Genomic DNA, 13,340 nt, shown 5'->3' on the forward strand with positions numbered 1-13,340 from the left:
TACATCATTATCCTTGCAGAAAGCGATGAAGAGTAGACCCCGTGCGATGCATCGTGTCCTGAACTAAAATGTGCCGTTAGGGCCATTTGGGCCGTTCATGAGTCGATGTTGCTCTATCCCACGAATGAAACCACAATTCTTTCACCACTGCACACATGCACACACACACACATACATACCTACCTTGTCCAGATGACAACCCGGTAGAAAAGAACAACCCAACCACGCTGCGACATGCACCTCGATCCCCCGCACTATTGGTCCCGTTCGCGTGCCAGGTATGCATTGCTGACGGCCGAGAGATAGTTGAAAAACAATGCACCTACGTATGTCTACGTATGTCACAAAGTGCGGAACGCAGATGCGGAATCTCCACCCGGAGAGCGGAAAGTTGTGCTTGCGCACCATGGAATGCATCATCCTGTTCCGATGATCGCAGTCATCACAATCATAAAGCTCTTGATCGTCTGAGATGAGATGAGCTGTCTGACATGGATACTGACAGTGACCGATGGACTCTGTGCGTCAATCTTTCGATCAGCGCTTTCGATTCGGGCATATCAAGGTCTCCCCATCCAGATATTTCCGTGCTTCTCACCATGTACAGGGCTCACTCATCGTGCTCCCACGTTCAATGACAATCACCAACACCGCATGCACACTGATATCAGGATCATGGGAACGACTCACGTCCCGCTGAGTCGAGAATCAGTACCAAGACAAGACAAGACAAGGAGCGGATAGAGATAGAAGAAATCGTCGTTCCGAGGCGCCACGTCGGCGTCGACGTCGACGTCTCGGGACGGGATCGATCGGGAGACCCGATTGTACGACTCATGTAGATCGATGAGCGGAAAGAGTCGTCGAGTGCAGCTTACGACGCGTGTGTCGTTAGTCATCATCGGTCTCTCTCCAAGGTCGGAGCCGTCAAACGCAGTCGTGCTCGACAAAGATGAACTGGATTCATATGCATTACTGTATGGAATGGTTATCTGATCCGTCAATGCTCGTGAATGCGTTCTTTCCATCGTCCCTCGAGACGCAGATCAGTCTTCCTTCGACTGGAAAGAGATATTCCCCACTATCGTCTACACCCTCGTCCCCAACAGATCATCCTCCTCATTCTCTCCATCGCCGACTACCTGTTCATTCGCATCCCACTTCCCATCTTCTCCAATCTGACCATGAGCAGGTAATCCCAGTCTCTCCCTCACTCTCTCCACAGCTCGAACCCAGTTCGCCCTCCAGACCAAGACGAACTCCAAAATACTAGCATAAGCCAAGGCGACACTCAATCCTATCCATAGTCCGATCAGACCGAGATGAAGATTGGGTTGAAAAGTCAGCCAAATGCCGAAAGGAAGTCCGATGATGTAATACGAAGTAAGATTGATCAGGGCGCCAGTAGTGTGGAGTCCGAGAGATCGAAGAACAGACCCGGCAGTTGCTGCGACGCCATCCGCGATCTATGAGAGGAACACTTTTAGCAAAGGCAGAGTACTACTTGCAGACGACGATCAGACGACTCACCTGAAAAAGCGCAATGTATGGCATGATCTCAGCGACGAGGTGGACTACCTCTGCGTCATTGTTGAACAGGTACCCCCAGTTTTTCCTGAACACCAGCAGAATCACACTGTGAACAATACAAATACATCAGCTAGTTTCGCACTTTCTGCACGCTCACTGACCTGTTCAGCACAGCAAATGTCACACTCAAGAACAGACATGCTCGACTAGCCCATTTTGCCTCCCAACCCCGTCCCGCTCCGAGCAAGTTCCCTACTCGTACAGCCGAGGCAATTCCCAGGCTCGCCGGCACCTGATAAAAGGTCGACGCAGTCGAGAGAAGCACAGACTGCGCCGCAAGAGTAGTAGGCCCGAGCAGTGAAGCTGCAAGTGCACAAGCTTCCCAAGCCCACCACTCTGAAGACAACTGCGAAAGGGACATTAGTCAGGACAAAGAAACAGAGCGTGTATACTTACCATGATTGTACCAGCCAGACCTAGCGACGTGACTGTGCCAAGCTTGGAGAACGAATGCTTGAGTTTCAGGGGGTGGAAGGCCTCGCGTGGGCCATAGAATAACACCCATATGGTCGATATCAGGAACTGTAGAGATAGTGAGCTTGGAACTAGCACGAGTTACTCACTGCAAGATTATAGCTCAAAGCAGTGGCAAGAGCTCCACCAATGAAACCCAGTCTGACAGCGTCAGGTCCCCACACCTGAATAAGAGAGGTCAGCAATGACTTCGGGGAAGAGCACAGGATACGCACGAAGAGCCAATTGAAAACCAGATTTAGAGGTGCGACAAAAAACAGAGTATAGTTCGGTACGTTCATTAAATTTTGCGCTTGCAGATACCTGTCGCGTTGTCAGCGTGACAACTTTTGGCGTGCACCTACTTCTTGATAAGGACGTTTCCACCGTATCCAGGTATACCGATGGACAGCCAACGAAGGTATAAACCGGCTCTCTCTGCGACGATGCGCTCTACAATACAAGTCAGCGAGGATATCACCGACAGAGCAGTGAATGGTTTACTCACCTTGCCCAAGTGTAACAAGAACGCCTTCTATATTCCACCAGACCACAAACATTGGAATCTGAAGAAAAGCAGAAGTTAGCGAGGTCAGATCACACGACTGAGGTAGACTCACCATGGACACAATCATGACAACGCCCCTGAGAGGTCTGGGATGAGCAACTTTCCCAAGCGTAGTACGCTGCTTGTGTCACTCACATTCTCTGTGTCCACAGACCGACCCGAGAGGGGTCAGAGGATGTCCATGCGGCGGGTAAGAGTGTGTCGACTGCGAAAGACCGCTCGTCAGCATCACAAAATGTCAGCAAACCCTAAGTTCACCCACGAGCCGTTGCAAGACCCTGGAGGATAGAGTATGAAGTAACGGAAGCTGTCATAGAGGCGAGTCTGCGGCCAACACTGTTCAGATAACATCATCAACAAAAGAAGTGTACGCACGAAGAAGCAGCCAAATCGGTAGTACCGAGATGACCTATCGATATGACTGAAGCCAAGACCAAGGACCATTCTGCTACTTGTGTGAAGAAAATGGGTATTGCCGAGAACAAGATAATTGGGAACTCGGTCTACAAGGGGAGGGATTAGCTTAGGTCACTCACAGGAAACGTAAGACATGCTGAACTCACTCTCAAAGCTCCTGTCCAAACTCTCACTTCTGTCCCATCCTCCGCCACCGGCAGTTCCAGATCTTGCGCATCTAATTCTTCTACCGGATCAAGATCCATTGTCCCCCCAGCAGCAGGGGTCATTCCCAATCCTGCTCGTCCTCCAAACATGGCCCCACCTCCCGAAGCTACTAGACCCCTAGCCACATCCCCCCCTTCATCACCAGACGAATCATCTCCCATTCTCGCTGTCACACTTATCCGACGATGACTGATACCGCTGCCATGTGGGTGGAAGGCCGAGCTGTAAGGCGAAGAGGTCCGGGTGGAGAGTGGTCTTGAGCCCACTTGTCTTCCCCTTCTTGAAGAAGTGTCGTCATCATCGTCCGCCGACTCACCCGGTCCGTGACGACCATGACCTTTTGGTGTTTCAGGCGAGTCTAGTAACTCTTTATCCGCCGCACGTCGCATGTGCAAGCTGCCCCTTCGCGGCGGTGTTCTAGCTTTCGATCTAGATCGACTGTTTCCACCACCTTCAGCTCCCGCTCGAGTATCGACTGACTTGACTCTTCGCGATTGACGGTCTCCAAGTGGCGCATTGGTCGCTCCGTAAGACCGTCTTGAAGATCTCCCGGAAGCTCTCCGCGACCAGTCCTCATCCAGCAGACCACTTCTCTCATCTGTTCCATTGGCCACATCGTCGTCATCTTGAAAGATAAGCGGCTCCTCGTAAGTAGCCTCCTGGATGGTCCCCACACGAGGATTGACATGTGTTCCGGCAGATTGTCGTCGTCGAGCCGCATGGGCGCGATTCGATGCTTCGTCGAGAGTGGGAGATGGTTCAGGATGTTCGTGAGCTGCAAGAGATGGTGAGTAGTCGATTTCGGAGGGACGCCGAGGGTGAGGATGGGTACGAGATCGATTGATGAGGTTTTCGAGATTCGATTGGACAGCTAAAGGCGGCCATGAGATCAGCACGCACCTTGGTCGTCTACTGAGCTGATTGATCACAATCTCCCAAGACTCACCATACGGAGAAGTAGAGAGCGACGAGGCGATAGAGGCCGAGTGAGGATAGTTTGACATGGCGATATGGGTAGGGAGTCAGCGAAGGTGTCGAAGACGGAGGCAGTTGAAACAGTTAGGGCGTGAGAAGCCGTGTTCAACGTATCACGGTCTCTTCGCGCGTGTCAGGTGCGCTAACCAAGACCCAGGAGTCCGCAAGGATGATCAAGAGGTGATGATGAGGTACCGATCGACGACAAGCGGGATAAAGCCTTCAAATTAGCGATGATGTGGAGTAGTGAATGGTATCAATCAATCGACCGTCTTGTGTGGTACAGATTGCAATGGATCACACCGGCTAATGCGGAGAATTTTCCCAGTCCTTGGCATAGCTGTAGCTGGCATATATCTGCCAGACGTCATACCGTAAAACACCTTGCTATCCCCTGAGATCTCAAAACCTGTTGCCCCACATGGCTGGCTTACTCTCTCTGTGTTGCTACACGATGGGAATGCAGATTTCAAATATACAACCACCTTTTAACAGTCAACTATATATATCATCTCATCATCCCTTTCATCACCACTTCATCGGACCATTCTCATCCACATCATGCAGTCTACGACTGCGATAGCCCAGTACAAGTAACAGTCATTTTGGGGAGCAAGTTTACTTCTTGTTCTTCTGTGGTTGGCAAAGAAGAGTCAGCATCACAATGTTGTCGTCGCTCTGCAACCCGCTCGAGTCGACCTCGATTGAAATAAAGCAGCAGCACTAACGGGGTTCTCGGAGCTAGATGACCGACTTCGTCAGCGTCTACCTTGCTTGTATCTGCAAGTTTTACTCACGCGGTCTTCCAGGACTCGGCAACCTTCTTGAAGTTCTCCTGCAAGAATGGAACGATTCCATTAGCGTCCGACTCTGGATCGTTCAGATGTCACACTGCCTACCCACCTTGTGGTCATTCTTCTTTCCGGTCTTCTCGTTGTCAGCCTTGAGCTTGGCGAGTTGGACCTTCATGTACTCGTTGCTGTGATAGCATAAAGGTCAACAACCAGCGGAGTGACGGAAGTAGCGCAGTGTCGCAAGTCGTGTTGTTGACGGAGATGAAGCAGTTGAATGATCACTCACTAGGCGGAGGGCTTGCCTGCTCCCTTCTTCTTGCCGGTGGCCTTGGAGTCGGTGGCTATGGAGACGCGTGTCCGTGCATCCAGTAGAGAGTCGAGTTTCATGGAGAGAAAGGAATGAATGAAGGAGAAGGGCAAGTTCGCGTCAGCTTGCGTTCGCGTCGTGACCAGCTGAGTGGCTGGTAAGTCTGAAACCGCTCGAGCGCGTCTTGTTTGACCATATGCATATAGTCGCAGCTTTTTTCCGAAACATGCATGGGGGTCGAGGAATGCTACTCACTCTTCTTGGCTACGATAGCAGAAGAAACAAGGAAGAAGCAAAAGAATAATCAGTATGAATTCATCCATCATGAGCTTCAGAAAGCGGAACAACAAGATGGTGTTGTTGCGTCGCAGAGGAAGGGAGGTAAACAACCTCCACATCGAGTTAGATCTTGGAAACGTATGCACTCACGAGGCATGGTTGGTTAATAAAAGTGGTTTGAAAGGTTATGAAGTGGTCGATTTGTTATGGACGTGAAAGATGTTTGTTGGTAGAGTGAGGAGATAGAAAAGGAAAAGAGTCGAGAAGGGGGGGGGGTTTATTATAACATGAAGAGGCGAGGAGGGGGAGAGACAGCGGGTATATTCGAGAGATTGGTACGGAGAATGGGAGAGAATCGAGGAAAATAATAAATAATCAAAACGCGCGCGTCGCAGGACATTGAATTACTCTGTTTGGGTATTACACACGCAGAAAGCCCATCACGTGATGTCAGTGATTTCTTTATTATTGTTGATATACCTCGAATAACGTCTCGTGCAAGCTGGCTGTTGCAATTGATCAGCAGGTCATTCTCGAAGCAGAGACGGCAAGGCTGTCTGGGCGGTATCGTTCGGTTGGTCGTGTCCCTCCCGCATTAGAACCGACAACGACTGATCAAGTCAAACCTCTTCACTCCATGCGGAGGAGGCAGCGTGAATCGCATCCATACATACATTGAAGTGGTTACACCCTATCGCATCATGACATCCTCTCCATCTTCAGGTCTGGGTGCACCCCTCTCCACAGAGTTGACGATCTCCCTTCTGATCTCGGAACTGATGGTCGGGTGAGGTCTAGATCGAATGACATCGAGGAGAGCGTCTTTTTGATCTTGTGTCAGATCGGAGCCATATCTTTGTCATCGTTTTAGCTTGAGATCGTTGCACAAGACTCGGCGCATAAGCTCACCTCTGCACGAATACAAGCAGACTCTGATGCCATAACACAGGCAGCTTGTCCTCGCCTGTTCTACTTCTGGGCGAATTGGCTAGTCTAATGTAGTGGAAGACAAGAGCATCGACAACCTTGTAGGGAAGAGCGTACTTCTTATCAAGAAGTATACGGATGAAGAGAGAGTTGGGACCTGTACCGACGATAAGCATGTGGCCAGCGGGGGTAGGTGTCAGTCCTCACCAGAGTAATCCATCGAGGCAAGACGGAGTAGCGCGGCGGCGGAATGAAGGACGGGAACGGAAACCTTTGAGAGGACAGATGCGACGATAGCGGCTTCTTTCAGTGTGCATGCGGTCTGAAGAACACCCTACGTCAGCAAAGCCTTTCTCAATTCTCCTCAATGGGCGTGAAGGCCAATTTCCAACTCACCTCACAGAGGGGGAACAATATGCCCTTGAAGAATGCTGCAGGCTTATACAAGCCCTTCTTCAACGCCTCATACAAATGCACATTCAACTTTCCGTTGTTCGCCCTCATATCATCTCGGCACTTATCCAGCAAGACACCTTCTAGGAACACTCGCACTTCGGTGGGTTTCAAGTTGGACACGAAAATTTTGGTACAAGCGAAAGTGGCGTGCGGTGTCCATTCCGTCGGTTTTGTGAGAGCTAGCAGTTGAGCCCAGTGAGGGAGGGAGGGAAGGATTTTGAGAGCTTTGGGAAGGGGACCGGATTTATATCGTGAGAGGAGGAAGCCGACTCTACGGAGGGGATATGCATCAGCTTTCAGTCCATGCAATTGGGCGCCATAATGACTCACTTAGTGTATACCTCGATAACTTTGGGGTTCAAGCCCTTCCTAGGATCAGGAGGACCTTCGTCTATGACTCAACCCCATCAGCTATGACCTTTTGATGATCTTTCAGACTCACCCTCATCCTCGAGTCCCTTGCTCACAGCTCCACCTTGCATCTTGCTGAAAATGATATCCGCCAATGTTCGTCCTTCTCCATTCTCTTCCCCTTGGTAACCGGACGCAGAGCCGGACGCAGCACCGGCATTGTGACCAGGGTTAAGCGCATCGAGAGTCGCATGATCCTCGGGATCGATCTCGAGCTCTGCATATTCTTCACCGGAAACATCACCATCGCCAAAGTCCTCGTCGGACCCTTCGTCATCAGATGATATTTGCGCGATTTCTCGAGGGCGTCGTGAGCTATAGCGGGAAAAGCGCAACACGGTGCCTATCAGTGCGTTGTTCGCATTCAAAATCGTCCCCGAGCAGGAGGTAAGGAGAGGCAAGGCTTTTGATCGCATAGCAACTGACGGTTCTGCTTCCTCTTCTTCTTCATCCTCCCATTCATCTTCTCCGTTCTCTCTAGCAACTTCGTCCTGTTGATCTCTGGCCAAATCCAAAATCTTCTTGGACATCCTAGCATCTTCCGCTTTCTACCGACGTTCAGGATCGAGATCAGCTTCTACCTTGGTTTGACCCCACTGCAACCAGATTAGTAGCAAGCTGAACTCACATGCTCATCCATATCACCATCATCACCATTTCGTTTACTCCTCTTCCCTGCTCTGGGTCCCTTTCCGAACTGACGAAGATGGTTATCACCCTCGATTTCTACGTGGAGAGGATCATGTCGTGGTTTTGTCGGTTTCGTCGCTCGAGGCATGTCGAGGTATTTACTGCGGATATGCTTAAAGGGAGTGTCTGGGTGTACTTGCTGAACAGTGATCAGTCGTTGATGCAGAAGATTAATCAGAAAGGGAGGATGTATTGTATGTGTATTATGTTGTGAACAACACACACTAGCAGACTTTTTCAGAAATCTTATCGTGGCAAAGATGGGAATCACGTGATCTGACCATTGAATGAATGACGTTCAAGACGGGTTTTGTTGACAGGCATCATCGACATCATCTTTGTCGATTCCCCTTCTATGCATGAGGAGACATCAAACACGTCCGGAACAGACTCCCGTTCGAATCTCGGTCGAATCAACACCTCTTATCTGTCTGAGGACCTGTCTTCATGATGACTGCTGGGAAATACCAATGATCGATCTTGTGCATTCTTGATTTTCTAAATTTCCGATCGTCCAAACTCTCTCACCATCGAAATCGAAACCTCAATTTGATCTGATCACGGAGAGTCGAGGTACGATGGAGGAATCCATAGATCCTTCTGCTCTTGCTTCTGTCCTTGCTGTGAGCGCTCTACAGCTATTTTTCATCAACTTCCAGCTAATTCAGCACTTCCATGTTTGACCTCTCTCCCTCGTAAACAGGCCGATCACCCACTGATAGACCCCCCATTGATCATCGCCCTCCTCTCTGACTATCCTCCATCCTCACTGCCGACTCACCTCCCTGCTATAAAAGAACAACTAGGTATACTAGAAGCAACTCTTGTACCCGATCTCGATACCAACGATGATAACGGGTCAACCTCGTCGCCCGCGCCCGAATCGTGGACTGAAAGTATCAGTGTATCCGGGAGCGGAGTCGGGATCGATGACCTGGCAAAGAGATTGGAAAGTGTAACTTCCCTCACTAGTGCTAGTGAAGGTGCGGTAAGCAAAGAACCTAAGAAACGCACCGGCAAGGGCTCGACTGCAGACACAGGTAGAGCCAGCAATTCGGGAACAGGAACGGGCGGTACGAGCGAGAAGTCTGGGACAGAGAGTAAGGGATCACCTAGTGAGGCTGATGATGGAGAAGGCTTTGATACCGAGTTAGAGTTGCTCAAATCGCTCTTTCCTGCGGTGTAAGTGATTTCACCTTTCGCTGCCATACTATGATTGCTTTCACCCGTCATCAAAATCAGCCAGAGAGTTTGCAGCTGATGCGGTCACCTTGTAGTCCCGATGATACAATACGTACTGCTCTATCCTCAGAGATCTCTCTGCAAGCAGCTATCGATCATCTCCTATCCCTTGAGCTCATCCGTGATGTCGAAGAGCATGGTTACTGGCCTGGAGAAGAAACTGCGCTTGCCAATGGCGAAGCATGGGACATTGCCAAACCAAAGAAAAAGAGCCCACCATTGCCCAGCGCACCTCGACTGGAAGATTCGCTCTTACTTTCGCCTTCCCCTCTATCAAGATCCTCATCTGTTGGAAGCAAAAGTTCCAGGAAAGCTCGTAAGAAGGAAACGAGAACCATACCACTTGTCGATACGCTACAGAGAAAGGCTACGCCAGTACTCTCGCGTCCTTCATCTCGTTCCGCCTCAGTCGAGCGAAGTCCCTCACGGGGTCTTGCTACCAAGAGCGTCACCCATGGTCCATCCCCCAATGCTTGGCACACTGTGTCTTCCCTTTCTTCATACTTGTCTGAGTTATTACCGCCTCATCCAGCAAATCACTTTCTATCATATCTTCATGCACCGGCTTATCACTCCGCGTACACTGCCATTCGAGCATCTCTTGTCGCTCTTCCAGCAAAATCCAAATCCAACGACACCGAAGCCATTTCTCGCGGCGTCTTAGAGGATGTATACGGTTTCACGTTGGAAGGAGGGAACAGACGAGACGCAGAGAAGGATCTGGAGATATGTGTGAATGTCGCTGGAGAGGATGTAGCGACCGTGATGGACCTGATGGATCTTTTGGCCGAGATCAGTCACTGGCCAGGCGACGATGATTTCTTCGAGGAACGACCTGAGTTTGCGATTCCCAATGGTAGATCCGGGAGAGATTCCGCTGGAACGACAACGCCAGTGGGATCACCCATCGTTCTGCCCATCACGAAATTTGCCCCTCCCTCTCCAATACCTTCTGCACTTGAACCGTTACCCGCGCCGCCCACACCGACGTTGCCAGGTAAGGTGGTTCGGAAGAAGAAGAGAGAGCCAGAAAGGAAGGAAGCAGAACGCGTTGTACCAGGATCGAAACCTGCGCAGACGGCTGCCTCACACCCTACCGCCATGGATGCGTTCGGACAAGCTTCGACTCCATCCTCCCCACGACGGAAGAAGGTCGACGCGCCCCAAGTGCATGTCCAAAATTGGAGAACGGTCAGTCATGCTCGAGCGGCCCCACGGAAGAACCAATCGCATGTCCCTACTTTTTATCGAGGTATGATTTCCCACGAAGGGTCACATGAACCAGGACTAGATCTCGCGTCGAGTTCGGCGTCAAGCTCGCTTTTGTTGTCGGGTCGATCCAAGACTCCTGGAACGACGATCGAAGATTGTCTTGCACAAGCTCGAGAGGAGAGATCCAAGAGAGAGTCGGCGATACGAGCAGCTGGAAGATCTTACAGACTGGCTGGTCAAAATGCACGACTTGCAAAAGGAGTTGTGGCTGGACACTATGCGGAACAAGCTAGAGCAGCCGGACAACGAGCTAGAGAGTGGGAGTTGCAAGCGGCGAGAATGGTCGTTGATAACCAGTTGAACAATTCTTCGTCGAGTCATCCTTCGGCTAGTGGGACGACTATCAATGGAAGTGGGGGAAGAAGCAGGACGATCGATCTACATCATACGACGGTGAATGAGGCTACGACCCTGGCACAAGAAGCTTGTCGTAGTTGGTGGAATGTGGAGAAAGAGAAAAGGGCGGAAAGATGGGGAACAGAGACTAATGGTCATTTGGTGATTGTCACAGGCGTGGGGAGACATAGCGTAGGAAACAGAGGTGTTTTGGGACCTGCAGTTGCGGGAAAGCTTGAGAAAGAGGGGTGGAAGGTGGAGAGAGGGGATGGGGAGAGAGGGTATCTGGTTGTATGGGGGAGAAAATGAGCGGGTGCGGCCGCGCGGGTAGGATCTCAAGCCCGGGCTTTACTCTGAGAGGAGGCAAGGCGAGACGGAGTTACAATCCAGACACGATAAAAGACACAACGTGCACTGAGACGAGGTAGCTTTTCTTCGCAAGGACATTAGATAGCTTCAAAGGCACAATTCGCATACCCGCATATACCATCCGATCACATCGCCTCAAGCATCTTTATACAGTATGCATAAACACACATATTCCCATGATATGTATATATAAGTCATCTCATGCTGCCAGACTTTTCCTCGCCATTGCCAAAACACCTTCAAAAGTCTCATTCCCACCCGTGAATCCACTGGCATGGCAGAACGTCCCGCCCGGTACGCCTGAGATTTCGCTCAGTTTGGAATCTCGCATACCGCACCATGGTTCCGGTAGGGATTTCCTGTTGACGAATGAATCGGATGATTGGGGGACACATTGGATACGCCATTTGGAGCCAGGCGCGTCGGATTCGGGGTACAGGACGTAGAGGATTTGAGAGGGGGGTGAGAGGGTGGGTTCGAGTGTGAATAAGTGGTCTTTCCATGGTGCGGACTGGGTGATAGCATGTGGTCAGCATGTGTTATGGACCTGAGCAACAACCCTCCCACTCACCTGCTCAAACACAAGGATCGCGCCACTCGCATCGACCTCGAATCGTTTATCCAAAGCCACTTGAACGATGTCCCTCGCGGGCAACCACGCATGGGCAAAGTAGTCGAGTTGCGAGAGGAATTCCTCGCCTGTTATCCTTGAAGCCTCCTGGAATTTCTCCTGTTGAGAAAAGGTATATCAGCAAAGGATCTCAGAGATTGTGATGTGGAAGGCGGTGAAAGAGCAGTGTGAGCATGTGGGAAATCATCAGGTCGAGGAGGAGTGACTTGATGAAGCGGAGCAGAACCACGCTTACATCGTAAATTGCATCCGAACTAGGCTCGTTCCAGTTGGGGTTGATCCGCTTGATCCTCGAGCTGAGATCGCTTCGTTGGGTGTAAGCCAGGGGTGAGGAAGAGATGTTGACACCGTTGTCGATGCTGCGAGCAAATAGTATAGGTGAGTTTGGAGTGGAACTATGTTCTTGCGTAGAGCTCACCCATCAACAGACTCGATCAACTCCTATACACGATCGTATCGATCAGCTTTGATAGATCCATCACATATCTGGACCGAAGACTGACTGAATAAAGCTGCAACCACAAGATCTCCACCTTCTCATCACTCGCATCCACGCCCAACCGTCGAGCGATAATCTCCTTTCCGAAATGCTTGTACACCAGTCCAGCAGAACTAAGCTTGATCTTGTCAAATCCCCCATGCCCGAAAACCTCCGAGAAACCACGTTGATGGTGGTCGTATCGATGTTTTTCGGCAGAATAGACACCACCGACATCGACGACGATGTCGAGGGGTTCAACTAGAGATATGCATGTGATTTAGCTCGACACCCACGCGCTGGGATAACACTGCAACCTGGAGACGACTGGGGGGCCAGACTCACGCTTGGCAGGATCACGTGTACGGACGACGTCTGTGGGATGTATCAGCGTCTATACCATCCATCCAAGGAGAACTGACGAACCGGCATTCTTGAACTCGTCAGTCAGGCGGAGCATAAACACAGCGAGAGCCTCTGAACTCTGACATCAGTAATCAAGCTGCATTTCGCAACCGACCGACCAGTCTGTAGCAAGCTCACCATCGCAATGGAAAGTACCGGAGTGGGTTCCAATAATCTGCATGTATAAATTGTCATTGACTGTTCTTTTAGGATCGCTCGAGTCTTTGTACCCGTCGTGACAGATGGCAGGTTACACCCAACTAACCTTGGTGGACTTCATCTTTTTAGCGATTGGGCTGGTGGACATCAAGGGTCGATATGGGATAGGACGAGGAATGATCGTGGGTCGTGCTGCACTAGTGATCGCAGAGCGCAAGAACATGCAGCGTCCCTTCTCATGCTGAATATGTTGACAGCAAGAACAACGATGCAGCAGCAGCCAATGATGGTCTGGACGATACAAGCGGTCCACCAACTTTTCATGACCGTCAGCCTCAGGGGAATTGCCAAAAGGAGTAGTTTCTGTGCTGCCA

General features: G+C 50.6%; 6 protein-coding genes across 6 annotated transcripts; 1 reads left to right on the top strand and 5 right to left on the bottom strand.

Annotated features, from left to right (window-relative positions):
• Window positions 1-1,088: 1,088 nt before the first annotated feature.
• Window positions 1,089-2,345, bottom strand: IAR55_002881 (uncharacterized protein; the record flags this gene model as incomplete). Its single annotated transcript, XM_066945992.1, has 6 exons — window positions 1,089-1,466; window positions 1,531-1,636; window positions 1,692-1,936; window positions 1,987-2,043; window positions 2,154-2,228; window positions 2,280-2,345. 6 exons carry the CDS (start codon window positions 2,343-2,345, stop codon window positions 1,089-1,091), a joined length of 927 nt encoding a protein of 308 aa, XP_066803493.1.
• A 59-nt stretch (window positions 2,346-2,404) lies between these two features.
• On the bottom strand, window positions 2,405-4,239 carry IAR55_002882 (uncharacterized protein; the record flags this gene model as incomplete). The annotated part of the gene is made up of 8 exons (XM_066945993.1): window positions 2,405-2,496; window positions 2,552-2,609; window positions 2,664-2,688; window positions 2,747-2,816; window positions 2,874-2,935; window positions 2,987-3,114; window positions 3,175-4,106; window positions 4,182-4,239. 8 exons carry the CDS (start codon window positions 4,237-4,239, stop codon window positions 2,405-2,407), a joined length of 1,425 nt encoding a protein of 474 aa, XP_066803494.1.
• A 764-nt stretch (window positions 4,240-5,003) lies between these two features.
• IAR55_002883 (uncharacterized protein) lies at window positions 5,004-5,747 on the bottom strand (the record flags this gene model as incomplete). The annotated part of the gene is made up of 4 exons (XM_066945994.1): window positions 5,004-5,045; window positions 5,114-5,189; window positions 5,291-5,474; window positions 5,741-5,747. The coding sequence occupies 4 exons, from the start codon at window positions 5,745-5,747 to the stop codon at window positions 5,004-5,006; spliced, it is 309 nt and encodes a 102-aa protein (XP_066803495.1).
• A 534-nt stretch (window positions 5,748-6,281) lies between these two features.
• IAR55_002884 (uncharacterized protein) lies at window positions 6,282-8,162 on the bottom strand (the record flags this gene model as incomplete). Its single annotated transcript, XM_066945995.1, has 8 exons — window positions 6,282-6,444; window positions 6,500-6,674; window positions 6,725-6,839; window positions 6,914-7,244; window positions 7,304-7,364; window positions 7,416-7,699; window positions 7,811-7,932; window positions 8,013-8,162. The coding sequence occupies 8 exons, from the start codon at window positions 8,160-8,162 to the stop codon at window positions 6,282-6,284; spliced, it is 1,401 nt and encodes a 466-aa protein (XP_066803496.1).
• A 490-nt stretch (window positions 8,163-8,652) lies between these two features.
• Window positions 8,653-11,233, top strand: IAR55_002885 (uncharacterized protein; the record flags this gene model as incomplete). Its single annotated transcript, XM_066945996.1, has 3 exons — window positions 8,653-8,697; window positions 8,778-9,256; window positions 9,352-11,233. 3 exons carry the CDS (start codon window positions 8,653-8,655, stop codon window positions 11,231-11,233), a joined length of 2,406 nt encoding a protein of 801 aa, XP_066803497.1.
• Window positions 11,234-11,492: 259 nt separating this feature from the next.
• On the bottom strand, window positions 11,493-13,114 carry IAR55_002886 (uncharacterized protein; the record flags this gene model as incomplete). Its single annotated transcript, XM_066945997.1, has 9 exons — window positions 11,493-11,804; window positions 11,865-12,023; window positions 12,160-12,283; window positions 12,343-12,365; window positions 12,428-12,663; window positions 12,748-12,777; window positions 12,829-12,879; window positions 12,946-12,982; window positions 13,073-13,114. The coding sequence occupies 9 exons, from the start codon at window positions 13,112-13,114 to the stop codon at window positions 11,493-11,495; spliced, it is 1,014 nt and encodes a 337-aa protein (XP_066803498.1).
• Between the last annotated feature and the right edge of the window lie 226 nt (window positions 13,115-13,340).

The sequence above is a fragment of the Kwoniella newhampshirensis genome, chromosome 5 (genome assembly GCF_039105145.1).
Source record: "Kwoniella newhampshirensis strain CBS 13917 chromosome 5, whole genome shotgun sequence".
NCBI classification, from domain to species: Eukaryota; Fungi; Basidiomycota; class Tremellomycetes; order Tremellales; family Cryptococcaceae; genus Kwoniella; species Kwoniella newhampshirensis.